The 22,692-nt window shown below is 35.7% G+C and overlaps 1 protein-coding gene across 7 annotated transcripts in view; it reads left to right on the top strand.

Annotated features, from left to right (window-relative positions):
- The window catches only part of LOC124368728, a 68,944-nt gene that overhangs the window by 34,174 nt on the left and 12,078 nt on the right, over positions 1–22,692 (top strand). For 6 of the 7 annotated variants that reach the window (XM_046826054.1, XM_046826048.1, XM_046826049.1 and 3 more), the window contains exons 3-8: positions 9,868–11,583; positions 15,142–15,348; positions 17,058–17,241; positions 19,621–19,853; positions 20,670–20,797; positions 21,436–21,712. In XM_046826054.1, coding sequence (XP_046682010.1) covers positions 9,868–11,583; positions 15,142–15,348; positions 17,058–17,241; positions 19,621–19,853; positions 20,670–20,797; positions 21,436–21,712 — 2,745 coding nt within the window. The remainder of the gene's footprint in view (positions 1–9,867; positions 11,584–15,141; positions 15,349–17,057; positions 17,242–19,620; positions 19,854–20,669; positions 20,798–21,435; positions 21,713–22,692) is intronic. The other variant, XM_046826053.1, reaches the window with a different exon arrangement.

The following is a 22,692-nucleotide window of genomic DNA, read 5'->3' as shown; positions in this document are numbered from 1 at the left end:
GAGGATTTGATTTGAAAAATTCGGTTGGCAGGTGTATATTCTTAAGTTTAGATAGACGCAATATTTCGTCAATAAATTCTTTGATTGTGGTAATAGATTTCATTTTTGTGGTCAAAGTACAACATTTTGACACGGGTTTAATGCGGTTAGTGTAAGTCGTCCTACAGGTCTGACAATACTATTAATACACAGTGGGGAATCTGAGTGCCAAGTGCTTCACCACGAGCATGAAACAAGTTGTATTGTCCACAAGATCCCATACATGCTGAGAGTGCGTTTGTAGACTCTAAAGTGAGAAACTACAATTATCCTACGGTGTAGATTATTTTTTTACTCTTTGCAAAACCTATATTTCTTTTTCCAAAAAGAATGTATTAAAATGAGTTTCACTTATCTTTTTCCGATCATTGCTTTCTTAGTACTTTCTAATATTTTAAATTGTAAAAACCAAGGAACCCAAAGTCAAATATGAAGGCCATGTCAAAGAGTGAAATTATGCTAATAGGTTGTTGGAATCCTTTACATTTTGAAGTAAGAATCATAAACTATGTCCAATGAAGTTCTAAAAATGGCTTTGCATTGTTTAGAAAAGACAGAGACCATTCTCTTCTTGATAGTATTTGATATTGTTTTACCAAAACATTATCCTGAATCTGAATTATACCACTGTTTCTTCACGTGAGAAACACCTAACATTTGTTTCATCAGATTTCATTTTACAACCGGACCGATGTACTTCTTAACCCTTTTACTGCATTTTATGCCTGATTTACAACGGTCCATATTGTTGCTGGGGTATATATGTTACCGGCAATGTGTACAATTCAGGCATTGTATGGAATACCTAGGCATTGTATACATTGCCGAGTGAATCCAGGCAAAGTATGAAATTAACTCATTTCTTAACAATTGTACAAACTTTGCCTAGGCATTGTGTATAATCCTAGGCATTATATAGAATGTCGAAAGTTTTGCAGGCAAAGTATAAAATGAACAACATTGTTAAAAATTGTTTATTGCAAATAACAAACATGAAATGTATTAAACATAGGATCTGAAAATCCTCAATATTTTACTAGAGTAAAATTTAAAAGTGAAATATTAATTTAAAAAATTACTTGTTACAGCAGGAAAGAGAACTATGGCACTTCGAGTTGCATTTTCGATTGTTTTTAACACAAGCACATTGTTTGGTTTGACATTTAGTTTTTGCAAGTGCATCTCACAAAATCCTTGGCCGCTTCCTGTTGACTGAGCTGTTGCAACGGTACGAAGTCCTGTTTCTTGATCAGGCACGTCTTCTACTCGAACTAGGCTTTTTTGGCAAACTGTAAACTGTAACCTTGCGTACAGTTGTTTTCAAAACTCCGTTGGCGGTCCCTAATTTGTAAAAACCCATCTTCTGTCGTATCCATGACCACTGCCAGAATATTTCTCAAGTCACCTCTTCCTTTGTCAACGTCAGGAATTGGAACACGAACAGTGACTCCTTTGGTGACGGGGGGAAACTTTTTATCGGAATTAGCTTTCATTTTCTTAGCTTGTTTTTCAAGACAAGCTTTTGACCTCTTCCTCTCTTTATCAATATTTTCCGAATTAAAACAAGGGACACACAACAGGGTTTTTTCAGTATCATCACACCCCTGAATTGAAATGGCCACATGAAATATGTATGTCCGCTAAACATTTTGTGCAGTTTTGTTTTCTCATTAGTTTGCTGCAAACAAACGCTACACATTTGTAGAAGGCTAGAACTGACCGAGACATCAACGGTTTGCCTCATTAACTTCTGAAGTGTTATGATCGGTTTGGAGAGGAGGTTCTAGACTTGACATTGTTTGTGTTTCTGTTGTGTGCATGTTATTAACCACTCTTTCCAAATCTTCTTCGCTCTTAATGGAATCCAAAATGTCTCGAGGCAGAGAAAATGTTGTAAGACCGACCTTTACTTTACAGCCGAAGAGAGCCTCATAGGCGTTCTTTTGATTCCTGAATGTAAAGCTCTATTTTTCATAAGTTGCACAAATCTCAATCCCTCACTCCAAACGGTCAGTTTTTCATCTTGCATCCAAGTCCGAAATCATGTTTTCAATATCTTGGTTTGCACGTTCTACACTACCCTGACTTTGAGAATGACGTGGTTTTGCCATGAACGATTTTTAACGTAGGCCAATAATCTTTTAAATTGTAAACTATTTTGTTTGCAAACTCCCTTCCATTGTCTGACTGGCAAATATACTTGGTGCTCCAATGAGAGTAAAAATATCAACTAGGTGATATGCTACTTCCTCAGAGGTTTTAGTTTTGGGAGGCTTAAGAATCACAAATTTTGTCAAATGATCCTGATAGACCATTATGAACTTAAAAACTCCCTGTCGGGCTGTGACTGGAAATCAATTAAATCTACTTGACAACGAGAATTAAATTCTGATGAAATCAGGGGCTTTACTACCACTCCTCTTTTCGAACCCTTTTGTTTCTTCTTACATGGCTCACACAAACTAATTATATAGCTCAACATCATGACGTGTAACATTTTTGTACTTAATATCTAGCTCTTTTAACATTCGATCTCTGGCCACCATGACCAATAGCTACATGAGCTTCATGGAGAACAGTAAATAAATCTGAATCGTGGACATAAAATTTTACAACACTGTCTCCTTGTTTTAATGGGTGTATTAGTTTTTGCACATTTTCTACGATCATTACATCATAACCTGTTGAGTAGCCAGTAGTGACGAGGTTCCTTTCTGGGCTTGGCCTTGGCATCTTCGACCTCCAACACCAGCTTCTTATAGTCGTCTTCAGTCAAAAAAAACACTATTTTTAGCACTTGCATTCCGAATTTTTACAAGTTCGGCACTAAAACTAAGTTTCATTAGCGATAAAAACGATCACTAGAACTACTGATACTACTGTTCACTTGTGACATTTTCAAGCAAAAATACAGTGGCACGACAGAACAGAACTGAGAGCAGCGTTATAGCGGGGATGGGCGGGGGGGAGTAGGTGAGGCAAGCACGTTGTAACTTGAAAACAATGGAACAGACAGATTTTTAACTCTGCCTGAACTCCAGCAGGCATTCTATAGAATGCCTAGGCAAAGTATGAAATGTTTAAAATTTCACACTTTGCCTGCTTACTTTTGGCAATGTATAGAATGCCTAGGTATTCTATACAATGCCTGATTTTACACTTTGCCGGTAACATATACAAAAGCTGTTGCCAAGTGCCCGAAGTATAATTCACTCATGAAACAGAAATAAACGTGCAAGTTCACTAAGTGGTTTTCAACGGATTCAATGGCGAATGTTGAGATTACCTCCATTTCACCTTTAGCTCACACGCTTGACTCCTGGAATGTGGAGTCCACGTCCTTCAGAAGGGATCTGGAAAGACCAAAACTGTAGAGTAGAATGGAGTTCTAACCTCGACATTCATATTGAATGAAACCATCCCTTCAAAGCTGTGCTTGTGTAGAACTAAATCACTTGCAGTGAAGTCCTTCTTTTGTTACAGATCATTGGCAAAGTCAAAGCATCCCAATTGTCTGTTCCAAAAACAGGAGAAAAAAGCAAATTCAAACTTATTAACGAGTTTTAAAAGATTTTGCTTCTGTTTCTGACAGCCTCACTGGCTACTGCTAAGATTCGAGACTGAACGCTCTTATACATGCCGGCCATGTGTTCGATCCTTTACCGTAGCATTTGCCTACCCACTGTTTTGTTGTATCCATTATCGATTGTTTTTGTTGTTTTTTTTTTCTTTCAGAAAACGTAATTTTTTAACTGATACAAGATCAATGCTATTTTATTGTATCTGTGAACACCATTCTGTGATCTTTAGAAAACGATTGACTCGAGCTATTTGTTCAGAATGGAGAGTATCCGGTGTGCAGTTACACACAATTTAAAAAATATCGTGAAGCTTTCATTTCAAGAAATATATGCTCTTTGACTTTACCGGAAAAAAACTCATTCCCTGTGTATGGACGGAGAAAACTAGCTCAATTGATATTTTCTAAGGCAAGTAATATGTTCTCTTAAGTGGCTATGATTATGAGGCTCTAGCTCTACTGTAATTAGGAATCTACCATATCTAGGTTTACCAAAATCTAGATTTTCATTTGAACCACAATTGTTACATTGCTTATAAAATTTAGAATTACATCAATAAAAACACCCAAAATCCCTTTGCAGGACGCTTCTTTAAGTGATATCTGCTTTTGTAGTTCTCTGCTAGATCCAATACATTCATTTAATGATAAATGTAATCGTTTCTATTAACAAAAACACTTTTAATTATTTAATTAGTTTTCATGTTCAGAAATTCGTTCATTCAAAATTTTTCATAGGAAGCAAAAGCCGGATCCTTAAAAAAATAAATAAACAGAAATATTTTGTTCTGAGCGAGAACGAATAAAAGATTTGCATGTACAAAAAAGTCATTTTTATTTCTTGTATGCTAACCATGTTCGGTTTAGCTTTAGGCCAACGGGCAAAGTTTTAAGTATACAATTTAGATGGCATAACTGTTTTCTAAATTTCTAACAGCCATGAGGATAACAGAGCAAATAATTGGAGAACTGCTTCTTCTTTTTCTTCAGCCCATTTCCGAAACTCCTTAGCAGGTGTATTTTGACATTATATTATTCAACGAAGTATAAATAAGCTATTAGTAGTCTATCATTTAAAGTATCACACATTCCAATTTCAAATTACTACCGTGGTGTGACTCAAAATGTTCTAAACAAAGATGCAATTGCCGTATTTGTGTCAATAACTGCTGTTGTGATGTGGAAGTGGAAACCCCAAGAGTTCGGTGGATATGGGAAGTGGAGCGAGTGACCTTGACATCAGCGATAGACTCACGGTCGGCCGGCCAGAAGACTAGCGGCGGCGCCGGAGCTTTATCTTGACACAGACTAAACTCCATCGCAACACCCTGCAAACAGCCGCAGACTAAACTACATCGCACCACCCTGCACGCAGCCGCAGACTAAACTACATCGCACCACCCTGCACGCAGCCGCAGACTAAACTACATCGCACCACCCTGCACGCAGCCGCAGACTAAACTACATCGCACCACCCTGCACGCAGCCGCAGACTAAACTACATCGCACCACCCTGCACGCAGCCGCAGACTAAACTACATCGCACCACCCTGCACGCAGCCGCAGACTAAACTACATCGCACCACCCTGCACGCAGCCGCAGACTAAACTACATCGCACCACCCTGCACGCAGCCGCAGACTAAACTACATCGCACCACCCTGCACGCAGCCGCAGACTAAACTACATCGCACCACCCTGCACGCAGCCGCAGACTAAACTACATCGCACCACCCTGCACGCACAGCCGCAGACTAAACTACATCGCACCACCCTGCACGCAGCCGCAGACTAAACTACATCGCACCACCCTGCACGCAGCCGCAGACTAAACTACATACATCGCACCACATTGCACGCAGCCGCAGACTAAACTACATCGCACCACACTGCACGCAGCCGCAGACTACTAAACTACATCGCACCACACTGCACGCAGCCGCAGACTAAACTACATCGCACCACCCTGCACACAGCCGCAGACTAAACTACATCGCACCACCCTGCACACAGCCGCAGACTAAACTACATCGCACCACCCTGCACACAGCCGCAGACTAAACTACATCGCACCACCCTGCACACAGCCGCAGACTAAACTACATCGCACCACCCTGCACACAGCTGCCCGAGCTTTCCTCACGCGGCATTAGGTTTACGTTACATGCCTTCTACGCTATTGTTAAAGATCTGAATAATGGTTACGATTTAAATGTGAATTTCATCGTTGTAGTATTTCGGTAAAGATTAAAATTAACGTTATACAATTTCTTTAATTTGATTGCAAATCTAGCTTAAAGAACGAATGATCAATAATTGAATTTATATGGCCACCCAATTATCTAAACATATTTATATTCAGGTTATTATTTTCCCTGTTGACAAACTGCAGCCTACTTGAATTGCAAGAACCTACTAATTTTATATGCAATATAAAAATACTGCATTTCATAACATCTTAGGATATATCTATCGATAACGACATTGAAATATTTGTTAGACTCGTGAAAATTACACATGGGCATGTGGCGGATTCCACACCCAGATTGTTTCAGGAATACTATACCTATGATACCTTAATAAGGGCTGTATTGGACTCTCGATTCTTCAAGAGATCTCCTAACCGGTTGCGTTGGCAGTGGGAGGATTGTTGGATGGGCTTGTTGTGAGACCCAGATAAAATCTAATTTCTCTGCAGTCCATCTCTATGGTCAAATGGACCGCCACAGCTGTGGCTTAATAACAGGCTGGGGTATTTATCTCTGATCTAAAGCCTTAAATCTTACTAATAGGGTTGATACGGACTTTACAAAATGAATCGGACCTTTCTTTATCACGTTTCAACCATTCGAATTTGTAAAATTGGACAAAAGTTAGTCTATCATACCAATATAACCAATCAATATTGTTACAACTGTGAAAAACATTTCTAGCTTTGAAAGTAAAGATCCTGTGAAAGCATGGTAGTTCTACATTACGATTAATCATTATGTGGATATTCGCGTTCGTCTTCGATTGCCGCGAACCAAAACATGTTAGTGTACGGATTTTTAGGGATGTTCCGCGTTCCCATGCATTTCAACGAAAATTTCACTGACCAATGATACTCCATCAGCAGACCCTCAAAGCGTTACAAACGACACAGAGGCACCAACAATGCAATACCGAAAAGATTTGTTATATTCCGTATGGTATTACAGTAATAACAAACACTCATTGTTAATATTATTGAGGAAGAGAATCAAACTAATCACACAATCATAGCCCAGTTAGAATATTAAATATTATTAAATTTCATTGGCTTGGCTACTTTTAACCCCCCCCCCCCCCCCGAGCTTGTGTGGATATTTCGCACACCTGCAATAAATACACCTAATGGTCCTAACTTCGCCTGTCATGATAAAGATCTTAATCGATCAATCAATAAAGACTGACACTGGTTCAGGATCAAACTATGTACGGATGGTACCAAGAATTACAGGGTATGCACCAAGGTGTCGTGTTGGGAGCGCACACATTTAACAAATCAAAAACTCTTAATTTCTTATGGTTGAGCGGGAAGCAATATGTAGTTTACATTTGACTACAAGGGTCTATTCCACAAATATTATTGGGGATACTGTACGTAGCAAATATCCAGTTATTTAGCAAATTGACATCATCTTATGAAAAGGGTCCAGTATGGTAAAAAGAATCGAGCGTTCAAATGTGGCAACCGATTTAAGTAAGAGTTAAAAGAAGAAATCTCATTTATTATGTCACTTCAAAAAATAAACTTAAGTGAATTGATATTTTTTTGTCAATAATAGATTTTTAGGGAGAAAATACCATCACTTTGTTATATTATTTAATCGGCAATGAAATTTAACTATAAATAAATGGATAGAACAGAATCTCGTATTAGAAACAGGTATTTTTTAGATGTACGAGTGGAAAACGTTTGAAAGCTATTTAGCTTTGTGCTTACGTTACAAGAGGTTCTTTAAAAAATCAATAAAACAAGATATATTGAACAAATTTGGCTCTTTTTTTATCAACCCACATCTAACCAAAGTCCTTATATGTAAAACCATCACACTGCGATCGTTATTAATAAAGTTTTATATCCTGCGAAAGTATAACTTTTCTTGTTTTACAAGATGGCGGTCGGGTAACGTTCTTATCTTATCTACTAATGCCTCCTGCCATCAGTGCGGGCTGTTCCGTACCGATGGCTAATGGTGACGTCAGAAAACATCCCTTGAGATAAAGCCTTATCACGTAACAGTATAAAATTCCAGAGCGTCTGATTACAAATGCCTGAGAGAGCATTAGGACTTAAACAAACCTGTATAAAATCTGTTTGAAATCTGTTTTTGACGATGGAAGGATTGTAGGGAATCGGAATTTTCCGGACATTTACCATCGTTAAGTGATACAAACTATCAGTACGGTAACACTATGTTTCGAAATTTGCAATCTGATCTCTCCCTCATGTGAGTAACTAACCTAACACACAACTACAATCTAGGTTAATTAAACAAAACACACCAGAGCGTTGTGACACGCATAAGTCAAGAATCACAACTACTATGTTGTGAGTCAACTCAAACAAACATTTAATAAAAACAAAACACAACACTAATTATTAAAATTGAACTACAGCATGTTTGTTTATTTAAAACTAGATTTAGTTGTATGTTAGGTTAGTTATTCACCTGAGGAAGAGATGAGATTGCAGATCTGGAAACGTAGCGTTACTGATTGATTGTTTTTTTTTTATCACCGAACAATGAAAAATCCTGTTTCCTTCACAAAACAAACCGAACCATTTTATCTGTTCAATTCTTCATTCTTTCAGTGACTATATCAAATGGCGACCTGAAACCTAAAATCGGATCCAGCTACAAAAAATTGGGCGGTAAAAATAACTTCCAACCTTCGAAAATTGTTACATATGATAACAAAGGCAATCAATAACACTATACAATTAACAATAATTTGTCACAAATTGTACATACTCATCCAACAGACTAAAATACTAGTGCTGGTCGATTGGGAGATTTACACGCTCCAGGAATGTGAGCTATCTCGTCTCCGCCATTAAGTGTGTACGTTTCCATTACGCAAACCGGTAGACTGCCCCTATGACCCCACGTACAGTCGTACACGTACACAGCCGACACGGCCGCTCTCATCAGACAAGTAACCGGTACCGACCAGAACATAGAGCGTTATAGCTGCACAGTTCTCTAGGGTCTAACAACCTGACCACTATTTCATTAGAATACTACCCCAGAGAATGTATGGGCCGGGACGGGACGGTGGAATGTTGATTGGTAGTGCAGTGGTGGCCGGCGGGCCGCGGACGGGACAGACCCTGGCCCAGCATAGCGCAGGTTGCCGTCCCGTTACTGGACCGTTAGCGACGTTGTCATGTTTCTCCTTGGTTCTCCTCCAGGCGTCAGGCGCATCACTCAAGAGTACTTGCTGAGTTACTTAAGTGATATGTTGTGTCACTAGTGTTAAGTCAGTGCCTCAAGTAACCTTTGTAGACTGAAGTTCTATTGGGAGTCACTTGCGGCGGTGGAGATGTTCCTAACAAACTTGACCATGGACTAAAAATGCGCCATATGATCTAGTAAATGTAATAAAAATATAATTTGTATTAAATGATTCGTATTGATATGTTTATAATATATTAAAGAGAGGTATGGTTTTACCGAATAATTTGATGTACAGGTCTAAATTATGATTATTCTGATATTACTACCAAATACGAGTATAATGTCTAGGGACATCTGCTGCTGAATTGATGGCAAATATTTTGAATTTTCATTTGCCTTAGAGTTAGTTGAAAATCAGCAATACAAATCTATCTATCCTAAATCAATAACTTATTACTAAAAACAAACCCATATCAGATTTGTTATAAAGGACTAAAAATCAACTTTTATTCCAAATTAATCCCAATGGTTTTAGAATACCAAATCGGAAAATGTACTTATGAAATATTATTATGAATTAATTACCAATTTAATAATCTTAGTCTGTCAGATATTTTGCAATTTGCTCTGCCAGCGAATTAAGACTTCTCTTAATTGTTACTAACACTTCTGATTAAATAAGTAACCAGCTTAAAATTTGGCAGTAACAGTTATATCAGGCTAAAACATTTCTGATTTTTATATTGGACTAAATGCTATTTGAAATGTGTACTCAATTTTACATTATGATAAATTATGTAACATTTTGTTCATTTGTTTCAGAAGAGAACTGGAGTGATGGCAAGACAGCTTTGGACCCAAGCCCTTCTGTTTTTTCTCTTGGAAGAAGCAGTGAAGACGTCATTGATTCATCCGTTAGGCAACCTGTTCTTGGATCCAGAACTGCAGCGGATGAATTCAAAATTAGTTATCCAGAATTTTCCAAAGTAGACCTGCAAAATTCTGACCTTCCTTTCTCCTACTCTTCTGTCAACAGTCTGGAATCTATTACAGATAATGAAATAAAAAATATTGAGAAGAGATCCGTGGAAAATTCCAATATTGATGAAAAGTTAGAAGATAAAATCAATGCGTATTCTGTGTCAGTTGTTGATAATGACTTAGACGCACCTGCTACGGATTTCAGTAACACTTTTTACTCTACAAGTATCCTGAGGGATCCAGCAAATGCAGAGTTTTATCAGAAAATTCAACCAACAAAATCAGATGATACGGTACAACAAAATTTTTTCAGCAAGACCTTGGAAGACAACAATTATTACAGGAATGAGGGGGAAGCCAAGAGGGCTTCGGCGAAAGGGAGAGCTCTTCCCCTGCCGAAGCCCCGTTCTGCCTCAGATATGGATGTCCAGAGTCACAACAGCAGCTTACAGACCTCGAGCCATAGAAGTGACAAACCCAGTCCAGACATACACGACATCATCAATGGATTTGTCAAACTCCTCAATGGAAACGTTCAAGTCCAGGTGAATACCAATAATCGTCCTTTTGGTGGTCGACCACTGTATCCGGTGAGGACCAGGATCAACAATAGAGGACCCCCAAGAATCACAGATGTTCCTCCTATAGACTTTGACCCTCCAGTTCCTTCCAGACCTTCCATGGGATCAAAACCACCACACCCTTTAAACAACCTCAAAATACCACCTCCCTATCCGTTTGATATACCTCCTCCAATATCTTCTCTCCCTCCTCAACCATCAGTCATAAGGCCATTTTTATCTGGAATTCCATTACCAGAACAAATAGTTCCTAAAGATCCTAACACGATAAGTATTACTTCTGAAAGCAACATTCCACTTGAAAACTTTAACAAATCGTATATTGCTCCATCTAAAACTAAATTCAGTCCCTTTGGAAATGAATACCAAAAAACAAAGCCTGGAAGCCTTATAAACAATGAGACTGACCCCGTCAAAGAAACTATGAAGAAGCCTATTCCTTATAAACCAACAAATTCTTTCATTCAACCATCAGAAATAACTCCTCTCACTACACCCACCTTGGCTGTAATTCAAAATAAAGATCCCATTTACAACGAAAGCACATCTATACAGCCAGGAACTACATCACTATTAGAACAAAATATGAACAACACTTCCCATCAGAGTATAAAGCCAAATTCAGATCCAGGATCCAGACCAGGAATGATCAGCGTTAATGTATCAACATCTGTATTTTCTGTCGATAACTCATCTCTAAGTACTAAAGAAGAAGGATTATCAATCATCGATAACAAACATATAACCACTACTATAAAAACAACAACTCCAAAAACAACTCCAAAACCATCAACTCCAAAACCAACAACTCCAAAACCGACAACAGTAGAGATATCATCCAACAAACCTCCTACTGTCAGTAAGCCATCAACTCCTCTGATAGAATCTTCCATGGCTGAAGTGTCAACTCCTGATCCACAAAAACCACAGTGGGGAGATTCGACTTCTTCCACCAGTACCACTCCTCTTCAGTCAGGTAATTTCAATATGCATAATGAAAATACTTAATTGTGATTTAAACACTGTTCAAATACATATTTATTTATGTTTTAACTAGGCTACAAGTAAAAAATAATTAATTAGCGGTTTGTACAGGTTAATTGATAAAGTTTAAAAATTTTTCTCAATAACTTTAAGAGAACTTAATTCAATACGAACCAATCATATAGAGGATCTTTTGATCAGTCCATCAAAATGTTAGAAATAGACAATAGACTTTATTAACATATTCTTAGAGAACAGTATTAGTGCCAATATTAGGTGTAAGATTTAAGTTAAATAGGCTCTGAATTTGCATTGTAATCGTTGCTGAGCCATTTGCACAGTGCAAATTTGAGATTCTTTCCTTTCTTGGTCCGTAGTTCAACAGGTAGTTGTGTATGTATGCCAAAGTATGATGGGTTTTTCTCAAAAGAGTCGTATGACGTGCAGGCAGATTGAACATTGTTGTGTTTCTGAGGTTGTACTGATGAATGTCATTTCACCTAATTTATTACATGCATTATCACCTCTATAATATAGAGTGCTACAACAGTCAAAATTTTAAGATTTTAAAGGCCTCCCTGCAGCTATCTAATTTTTGTGGCCTGCCAGTGTTTCTGAACTGCCCTTTTCTGAAGTCTAAGGTCTCTGTAGATTAGTTACAGAGGTTCCATCCCAGATTATTATCCCATATCTGATATGCGATTTGAACTTATCAGTAGGCAGTATTAGTTGTTTTATCATCTGTGGTCTCTTTAATTCATCTTATTGCAAAGAGACTCCTGCTAAATTTCATGCAAAGACTGTCTATGTGAGGTATCCAAGTTAGGCTTTTGTCTAAATTGATGCATAGGAACTTAGTTTCATCACACATTTCAACGTTGGTAGATGTGGAACTTGATCGAAATTTCTTCCAAAAAACTAGTTGAGATGTTTTGGTTGTGTTAACTATTGGGTCATTATTTTGGCAAAATTGGTAAGCATGTTGAGATTTGCAAAGGATTTCAGAGCCAAAATCTCACTTGTTGGTTCTTTAAGTACTAAGGTTGTATCGTTCGCATACATCAAAGTGAGACAATCTTCACCTTGTTTAGGTAGGTCATTTATAAAAAGAATGAAGAGTACAGGGCCCATGACAGATCCTTCAGGTACTCCTCCAGTCACAGGTTGAAGATTGAATCTTGCTTCCTTAATTACTCCATTTTCTATATGCCTTAATTCGACTAGCTGACTCCTTCCATTCAAGTAGTTCCAAAGCCACTCTTTAGTTGTGCCTGCAATACCCAAGTTCTCTAACTTTTGAATGATAAGATTGTGTTCTAGGCAATCAAAGGCTTTTGTAAAATCTAGGTAAATTCCTGTTGTAATATTTTTATTTTCAAGACCATCAATCAATGGCTCTACCATTTGTACTATTGCTGTGGTGGTAGATTTGCGTTTTGTGAACACATGTTGGACATCGTTAAGTGGGTTGTGTATTGAATAGAAATACAATGGTATAAGTTCTTTTTAGGTCAACTCTTTGGGTCAGTTTGGAGAATTTAGATATGAGGGAGATAAGCCTGTGTGTATTACTGGCTTGTGATAAATATTTTTATTTCATGTTCAACAAACATTGAATTAAAAGTGCATTTTATCATTTCATACTTTATTCAGAATTGAATATATAGATCTTTCCAAAATATACAAAGATTTTCAGGAGTGACTTATTACAACAATATAAAGAGAACATTTTCAATAAAATTTACTTAAAATGTTTTGTTTGTATTTAATTAAGAGTTTTTGTTTATTGAAATTAATATTAAAAACCTGTATTTTCACATGAGAGAACCTCTCACAAGAGAACATAAGTCTAATTATTTTTATTGGTTTCCAAATGGTGATATTTAAAATGTGTTATCTCAATAAACAAATCACAAAATTCTGTAATATATATAAATAGTAAAGAAAAAAAAATCCGGCTTATTTACTAGGATTAAATGAAAAATAGTTTAAATAAGCGTTTTACTGTTCTAAACAATTCCAGGTACTTTTAAATCATATTGATGAACTTTTACAAAGTAAAAATTTACTATCTAAGTAATTCCACCAATGATTCTCTTTTCCTTAATAGTTTTAACCTTTCGAGTATTTTTGCATCTAGTAAATTTCTTGAAATATTACATCAATTTGAAAAAAGTGCCATTTGGAAAACAACAAAAATGTTGTGTTATAGGTTTTAATTGTTACATAACACCACATTTATGTAAATTGTTCAGTTTGAGCTACAGATTTGAAAGTAAAACAAATACAAAAAGATAGCCAGAGAACAAAGCATTTTAGGATTCCAGTGGTCTTGACTTGTTCTGAATCAAGAATCTGACTGAAGAGTACACCACACTTGGAGTTATGGAATAAAGTTCAATAAACCAAAACAATAAATATAAATAAATAAAAGATAAGCCTAATTCAAAGAAAAACATTTAACTGCTGTATTTTATACAAGTTGGATGCTATTACATATATAATTGATATATTTGTTTAGGACTTAGGAGGGGGCTCTATCCCCTTCATTCCTCTCTTACTTACACCACTGTATGATACACATTTACATGAGTTGAATGTAACGCTTGCTTTTACACCAGTGAAAAGTTCATGTTGGGTCACTGGGATAAAAATCTTTGAAAGGAAAACCCCTATTTCTGATGACCAAAATCATATACTATACCATGTTTTTGTTAATACTAGTAATACCTATACAGTAATGAACCAATTAATAAAGTATTGTACTGAATAATCATTCCTTTCTTTGAGCGCAATTTCAGAGATAATTTGGTCTTGTAATTCCAAAATGTACAATATTCTTAAATCTTTTTATAATTAATATTATTTTGGTCTTTTCTCTGTTATTTCTCAATTTAGTTGTTTGAGTTATGGATTGTAGCTCACTTTAAAAATAATACTATTAGGATAGTAACAAAACTGTACAGTTTTACAAAGGGGATACAACTTTGCACTAAAAGCTTAAGTATAAGAAATAAAATTGAAAAATATTTCAAATCAAGTGCAAACATTGTTTTATTAAATTCGCAAACTAAAATGTTATTGCTACAAATGTAATTTGATGGAAACTTTATTTTTTCAAGTAAATACCAATGAAAAGTTGATCGTAAAACCAATTTATTCAAACTGAAACCAATCTACAGCCATACACGAACAACAGCGATAAAAAAACGAATCATACACTCTTATAAAAAGATCTGAGTTATCCTCAGAAGTTCCACTTCAATAACACTCATCATTCCACTTCTGCAAACATGAGAGAGTAGTAAATCTTATATACTATTCTTGATATTCTAATTGAAAAGTATGTAAAGTATCAAATTTATTGTCCAGTAGATGAGCATGTCATAGAAACGTGAAACCTCTTTATAAGAAACACTGTATATTGTATATACGTTTTATTTATTTGAGACAAGATAATGATGTACAGATAAAAAATTCCAGGAGTGTAAATGTTTAGCTAGCAGTTTAAAATGTGTGACTCTTGTCATGTGATGTTTGTTATTGACAGAAACGAACTTCAAGTACTATCCTCGTCCTGGGATAGTGCTGGACGACCCAGAGTACAAACCGGGTGGTGGTTCTATGGCGTATCAGCCCATCGTTACCGCACCCGTGGCTCTGAGACCCACCAGCTCTGGAGAGGTGTTTGATGTCACGGTGTCTGCCATTCAGGGTCCTAGCTCCTCCAATACAGGCCATCCCTACATCTACCCAGGTTTAACATCTTATTGTGATGACACTGTTTTAAATTTCCATGTATAAAAATACAATATAATGTCTTTACCATACGTAACTGATGTCTACAGATATATGGTTGAACTGAAAATATGAATTGCAAGAAAAGCATGTACATATAACTAGGAAGTACTACGGGGCATGGTCACCTGAGGAAGCATCTTCACAGAGTCGGCATCCTTCAGGAGGATCCGTTCTGTAGAAGGTGTAATGAGCAGGAGTAAACTGCTGAACACCTGCTCTTTGATTGCCCTGCAATAGCAAGAGAGCGGTATGCCATCTTTGGTAGTTTGGACAAGGGTGGTGAATTTTCCTAGGAGGACTTGATAGGTTGTTTGTGGAACTGCTGAAATTGTAGACTGGTGGGCCTCATGGTGTGTTTCCGGGGTGCGCAAAAAGCTCTTGAGGCTTAAGTGCATGGCAGTAGGCCGCCCCAAGGGGGAAAAATAAGCATGTACAGATTCTTGTAAAAATTCCTTTTCAATCACAAAACCATTTTCAAAAGTAATAAAACGTATTTTCTCTGGAGTTTTGGTTGTGAAATTGAAATATGAAGGATTTCAAAACAATCTAAGTCTTCTCTACTCTTTACAAATGATTTCCTTAGATTATTACATATCTTAGAATACAAAGAAATGTCTGCTGGAAAAAAGATTTTGTTCAAAGAAGGATCAACACAGTAATAATCCAATTTAGTTGAAAATCAGTTCCTCCAAGAGACTTACAAACACCATTATGTACTCTCATTTCTGTGACTACACAGAATTACCAAACCATCCTTTTTAGTGTACACCCATTAGTAAGAGACAAATAAAAGACATTTAATTTCTTTTAGCGTAATATGCACAGCAGGATGTCAATGTCATCTGAGTAAATGATGACACAATACAAACTAGATTTCAATATACAAAACCATAATCAGTTCAATGACTGTTAAGTAAACTACTTTTAAGAAGTAGCTAGTTGCAACCACATCTGCAATAAAATTAACCAATTGCTGTTTTACTATTTCTACTACACAACTAATCTTAATTTTGTGGTGCAACTTCTTTGCCACTGTAGCATTGTTACACTCAAGAACATAGCCAGGAAAAGATTTTGGGGGGTCCAGACAACTGATATTTTCCCATAGTGGACAGAGAGTAATGTGCCATTTTGTTCTTTAAAAAGTTCTTGACCCATTCTTTGTTAAGAACGATCTTTCAGCACCACATATCAGTAATACTGAATTATTTAAATAATAATAATCGTTTACTAAAAAAGTAATTGAAAAAATTGAAAATTTGGGAGGTCCAGACCCCTTGGACTCTGGCTACGTCCTTGGTTACACTACATACTACAGAAAAAGTAGCACAGTCTACCAATGGTGGATTTACTAATAGACTCACTATTCCCAGGCCTACAGGATGCTGATCCCAAGGGACACAAGCTTAGAGGCTTTTATTGCTATTATCATAAGTACAAATTTACGCTTTTCTCATTGTTAAGCAATTAGTGGCTAATATTGTTTATTAAAATATTTTTCAAAATTCTTCTCGTAACTGTATTAATGATGTGTGATAAAAGCTGTAACTCATCCAAATTCCCTATCATAAATCAAACATCCGGGGAAAGAAATGTTGCACCCTTATTTTATCTATTTGTTTTCTCTTTGGACACAGAAGTAATCGGTTGTGATTTGTCTTGCAGTAGACATAGAAGGTGTGCAAGTAGGAGGTGCTGGATCGGGGGAGGTGTCAGTTATCACGACCGCAGAGGCCGGTCAACACTTTGTGTCCATCGACGGCAAGAGGACCTACATCAACTTGTTCAACTCTTCACCATCTGTGGCTCCAACTGCATCCAAGAAACAGTCCATCATCAAACCTACAGGGTGAGTTGTTCCTTCCACACACCAACTCTCTATGTCTCTAGTTTCAAAGAGCAACAAGCACTACAGGATATACAGTGTCCACAAAGTCATGTCACACTTTTAATTGTTTATAACTACTAAATTATTGATCTCAGATCTATGAAACAGATATACATTTAAAAAACTGTTTATGAAGTTTTGTTTTCGTCAATTTAGTTTACAATTGTAATCGTCTAGTAATGTGTGGTTAACGTATTTTGTTACATCAGCGTGATTCACCTAAAATAAACGTTTGTTGCGCTCTTTCCCCGAGATTGTTATTGGTCCATTTTTCTTTGCTGGTAATACTATTAACTCATTGATCTAATTTGATATACTAGAACACTATGCTCTTCCCCAATGGGAATGTGATTTTTTTCAACAACAAAGGAGCACCTTCACACTATGGTGAAATTTTTCATGATTTTTAAACAAGAAATTGCCTGGAAGTTGGATAAGTCGAGGTGGGTGGAGGACTTGCCCATCATGCTCACTTGACCTTATCCCTTTAGATTTCCACTTATAGGGCTGTGTCAAAGTTGTTTGTAGTGAACATATTGGAAATATTGACAATCCAAGCAACGAATCAGAGCTGCAATCCCTAGACGTCCAGATCAAAGTATGGGAGGAGATCACACTTCGTTTGGACTATTGATGGTGCTCATGTCAAGCTCAAATAACTGATATAAAACTGTTCAAAGTACTCTTTAATACTATGTTAAACTCATTATTGTGATGCATATACTTTTGTAAATAAAGTTACTAAAAAAAATTATTTCAAAGTGTGACATGACTTTGTGGACACACTGTATACAAGACCCTGGACAGTTCAATTCATTGATTCATAATAGTTAAAAAGTAAAATACACTTTTTAACACAGTGGCAATTTTGGTCCTAGCAAACCTACAAGGTTTTTGTTCGATGACCATATTATAAAAAGTATTTAAATTAACTACTATTAAATTTAACTTCTAATTGAAATGTTTATTTAAATATTAGCAATAAAACTGTTTTAAGCTCATATGAAACGGACAGTAACAGAACTTTTAAATAAAATAACAAAAAGTTTCATTTATAATTTCAACAACTGTGAGGCTCTATGACAAAACTTAAATTAAGTAAATGTAATTTCTACATTATGGTATGAAAGAAGTAATATGTGCAAATGGAAATTCAAATTGAATTTAAAGAAAGTAAGCGATAGAAGGCATACAGAGAATATTGGTATCAGTGGTTTGTGGTGTGCTGAAAATTATCAGAACAAGAGAACAGTATAAAACTAAATTTTTGCTTAGTAACATCGATAGAGAAAAGAACAAAGTAAAACTAAAAATTAAAAAAAAGAAATATAAATAAAAAATGTAAGTATTAAAAACTAACGTGTTGGCAACATTTTAAAATATAACTATGTCAACCTTTGTTATATGGCATATTAAATACACTGTAATAGTTTTATATATCTTAGGTTTATCAGAAAAGTACTCAAAAAGTTGGAGAAAGCTCAACTAAAAAGTATGCATGATGAGTATGCAAAAAAATGTATTCCCTCCCCCTTATTTAAAACCTTCCTTCTCATAATTATGTAAAACTGTTTCTTTTCTTTTTCTTTTTTTGAGATTTCCAACTTGTAATAATACTTTATCTCTTTGAATCTTAAATTCATGCTTTGAATATGGTTTCCAAGTGAATCTCGTACATAAAGTATAATAAAAAAATATGTGTGACACCTCCGTTTAAAGTGTTATACGGATTGCATTTTACAAACCATTAAAGCACATTTATAGATATAAACAAAATATAACAAGATTGTTTTCATTTAATGTGATTTCTTAATAATCACTTTACTCATTTTGGGACTAATACAGGAGTTTTAATAAATTTATCAGTCTGAAAAAATGCAAAATTAGTAGTTTGTAAATAAAAACATTTACAATAATAAATGCAGACTGCAACAAATTACTAAATCATAACAACAGACTTCTGTTGATCATTGAAGTTAAAATTATAAGTTAAGTCAATAATTGTAGAAATCAGAGATTTTCTAAATGCTTTTTCAATAAAAGGATTAATTCAGTGCTTATTGATAATCTTCTTTTTCTTTAAAAAAAGTAAGGGCCAATCCCCTCCTACTTGTACCTATCCTTGTAATATGTTCAAGAAATTCCAATGTATATAAAATAATACAAAGACTTAATAATTTTCCAAACTGTATATTTCTTGCAGGATAAATTGATAAGGTCTGATTTATTGAACTGCAGCTGGTTTGTACAGTAAATCAATGATGCTCACTGACCTGGATTATTAAAAACACTTTTTATTTTTGAACTTAAAAAAAATTATATACCATTGCCAATTTACAGGACATACAGTGTGGGTAAAGTGGGGAATGATTATCCTCAAAGCAACGCCAACAAACGACCAGTTTTCCATCGCCGACCTGCACATCCTCCTGTCCGCATTGACACTTGTATCGTGGGTGACGACTCCACATGTGACAAGGCCCAGAATGAACGCTGCCGTACGGAGGTGGGTGTATCGTCCTGCCACTGTCGCCCGGGCTACAGCCGCAGAAAACATCGGGAACCTTGTATACGTAAGTATTTCAAATCTTTGTTTACGGTTATCACTTTTATAGACAGTGCAAGTGGTTTACTTATGCTATTTAAATATTGTTTTGCTCAAACTGAAATACCCAAATTATAATGAATGAAGGTACCTTGAGCTACATTTATAATTTCCATTTCTTTAAATATACAATAAGATAATTTATTTCATTCAAATTTGTATTCAAAATGAAAGAAAGAAGAATATAATAATCAACCACCTTCATACTTATATCTAGCTAAAAGAAAACAATTTAAGAAAAAGGAAAGAGGATTCCTCCAGAGCTGTACCCGTTTGGATATTAATATTATAGTGCTAAATACAGTGATACAAAGCCATTTTTTTATATTAAATAACAAATTATAACTTAATTTATTAACTCCTCTCAAAAAGTGGAGTTAATAAGTTAATTAAAAATTAAATTAGGAAAGCTCAATAAAATAAAAATAATTTCCATCGGTTCATTCTTTTGCCTACCCAAAATATATTGATTTATCTAAATAGTAGTAGTAAAAACTTGAAAGAAACTATGCAACCAATCACATAATATTTAAGAAAGTTAAGTTATTGTCATACTTATTTTTTTTAAAGTTGTTTACATTTATTACATAAAGCTTCTCAGTTAATGTTGTGTAGAAGCTACAGAGTGACTCACTTAAGCAGAGTCCATAGAGTAAACAAGCTGTCATTAAAATAAATTTGCCCTAAGAAAGAAGCAAAATTGGATTTCATAAAGAAGTAACATTTTGTTACACGTGTTCTCGCTTTCATAAAAAACTAATATTTACATGCTTAATCTGTTTAGGTGTAGTGTCTATTGTGATGTCACTGCGAGTTGACCGGATGTATGATCAGCGGCTGACATGGACGGATAAACTACGTGACAAAGACTCTCCAGAGTATCTTCATCTGGAGTACGAGTCAAGCAATGCGGTAAGTAACTTACATTTCTAGATGAGTATTATTTCTGCAACATTTAAAATAAAAAAACTACTTTTCAGTTTTGGATTTTTTTTTATGAATCAGAATCAAGATGCTTTAACATACTGCATCAATCATGAAAATGGAATTTTGAAGTGGTAGTAACAGGTGAGCAGTGGCGTAACTAAGGAAAGAGATGAGCAGGATAGAAACCCCCCAAAAGTTCTAAAAATATATGTATAACAGCAATTTAGTTTGTTTTAAACATATCAGTTAAATATTTTACTTTGAATTAGACCTATCTAATTTATTTAAATTTATATTCATTATACACCCTCTGGTATAGTATGCTCTTCAATCAAATTCATCCCCTCTCCTCTCACACTCACAAGACTAGAGTATAAACTTCTTTACTCTTCTTAGACAGAACAGTAAGAAGAATAATAAGCCTAAAAGCAGAATATGTTTAAAGAAAAGTAGAATTTTACAAAGTGTATGAGAGTAAATTTCCAATTTTTAAAAGAACCCCAAAAGTTAATGATTAATTAAAAGATGAGTGACTTCTTGATGTGATACAGTCAAGGTCAATGAATTCTGAATATATTTTCTTTAAATTTATACATCGTAATGCTCTGATTTATTTGTTTCAGATTGAGTCAGCCATGCAGATGACTCCATTTTCTGATGAGTTCCTTGGGTGTAGAGTGAACAGCCTGTACACTGTTCCTTCTAGGCACTCAACAGGATTGTCACCTGTCTACGTGAACTTGACCCTCCAACTGGAGGAGAGTGCAGAGACTCTCCGTCCAGCCATCAAAAAGGACATCCAGAGACATCTGCTGGGTGTGATCCACCGTCGGAGCAACAACATCGGTTCCAGCTCTCTGTGGGTGGACAGTCCTGCTGGCTCAGTCTCGCAGTTGGAAGGTTACCATTCAGTTGTCCATATAAGCATGTCTTGAGCATGTTACACAATATTTTCAGCAATTATCACTCATGAAACTTCATCAACTACGTAAATTTCACATTCTTTCTATTCTACATTTAATTATCTAAACCAAATATCCTGTTTATCTGTCCGATCATTTCAACTTTATCTCTGAAATTAGTGAACGACCAACAAGAAGGGGAGCCACATTACTATCAATTCCAATTCATCGTTAACAATTTGTAATAGGTCCTTTACTATTCAGGCTTGTCGCATTTGGAACGCTCTCCCTGATGATATCAGTTGTATTGAGGACCGTGCTCGTTTTGGGGCGGGGGTTAGGGGCTTGCTGCTGGGGGCCTGTAGGGGTGACGGGTGGTGCTGTTTGTTGCGGTCATGTGGTCAGTCGGTGTGTTAGAGTGATTGGATGTTTCTTGCTTCTTGCTCTTCATTTTGAATTTTCTTGTATTTAATAAAATGTATAGTTTTTCTTTTGTATTTTAAATATTGAATTCATTAAGTATATGGATTTCTACTTTAAGATCATTTAGTTTTGTATAGGTTAAGCATTTTTGCTTTTTCTATTTAAAGAATAAGTTAATAATTTACCAAAATTGTATTAAAATATTGTAAATTTACTGTATAAAATATGAGGTTGAGTGGTAGATAGGGCTTGATAGCCCTAACTCCGTCTCTTTAATAAAGGCATTTTTCATTTCATTTTATTTATTTCATAAGCCAGGAGTTGTCTATTCCTTGAACTAATTCTAGGAATAAACGTTCTGCTATTTCACAGGCCTACATAGTTATCAAATCTGACTCCGAAACACCAAAATACTCATAATTGTTAATCTGTGGAATACAAAGTAACAGTTTGCTATCATACAAATGTATAAAACAACAACAAACTTCAAATTGCCATTTATACAAAACGAATTGGTACAGTACTCAAAATTAATAATAATTATTGACAGAACAA

Source organism: Homalodisca vitripennis, chromosome X (genome assembly GCF_021130785.1).
Source record: "Homalodisca vitripennis isolate AUS2020 chromosome X, UT_GWSS_2.1, whole genome shotgun sequence".
Classification (NCBI taxonomy): domain Eukaryota; kingdom Metazoa; phylum Arthropoda; class Insecta; order Hemiptera; family Cicadellidae; genus Homalodisca; species Homalodisca vitripennis.
This window is presented reverse-complemented; position numbering and strand designations above follow the sequence as displayed.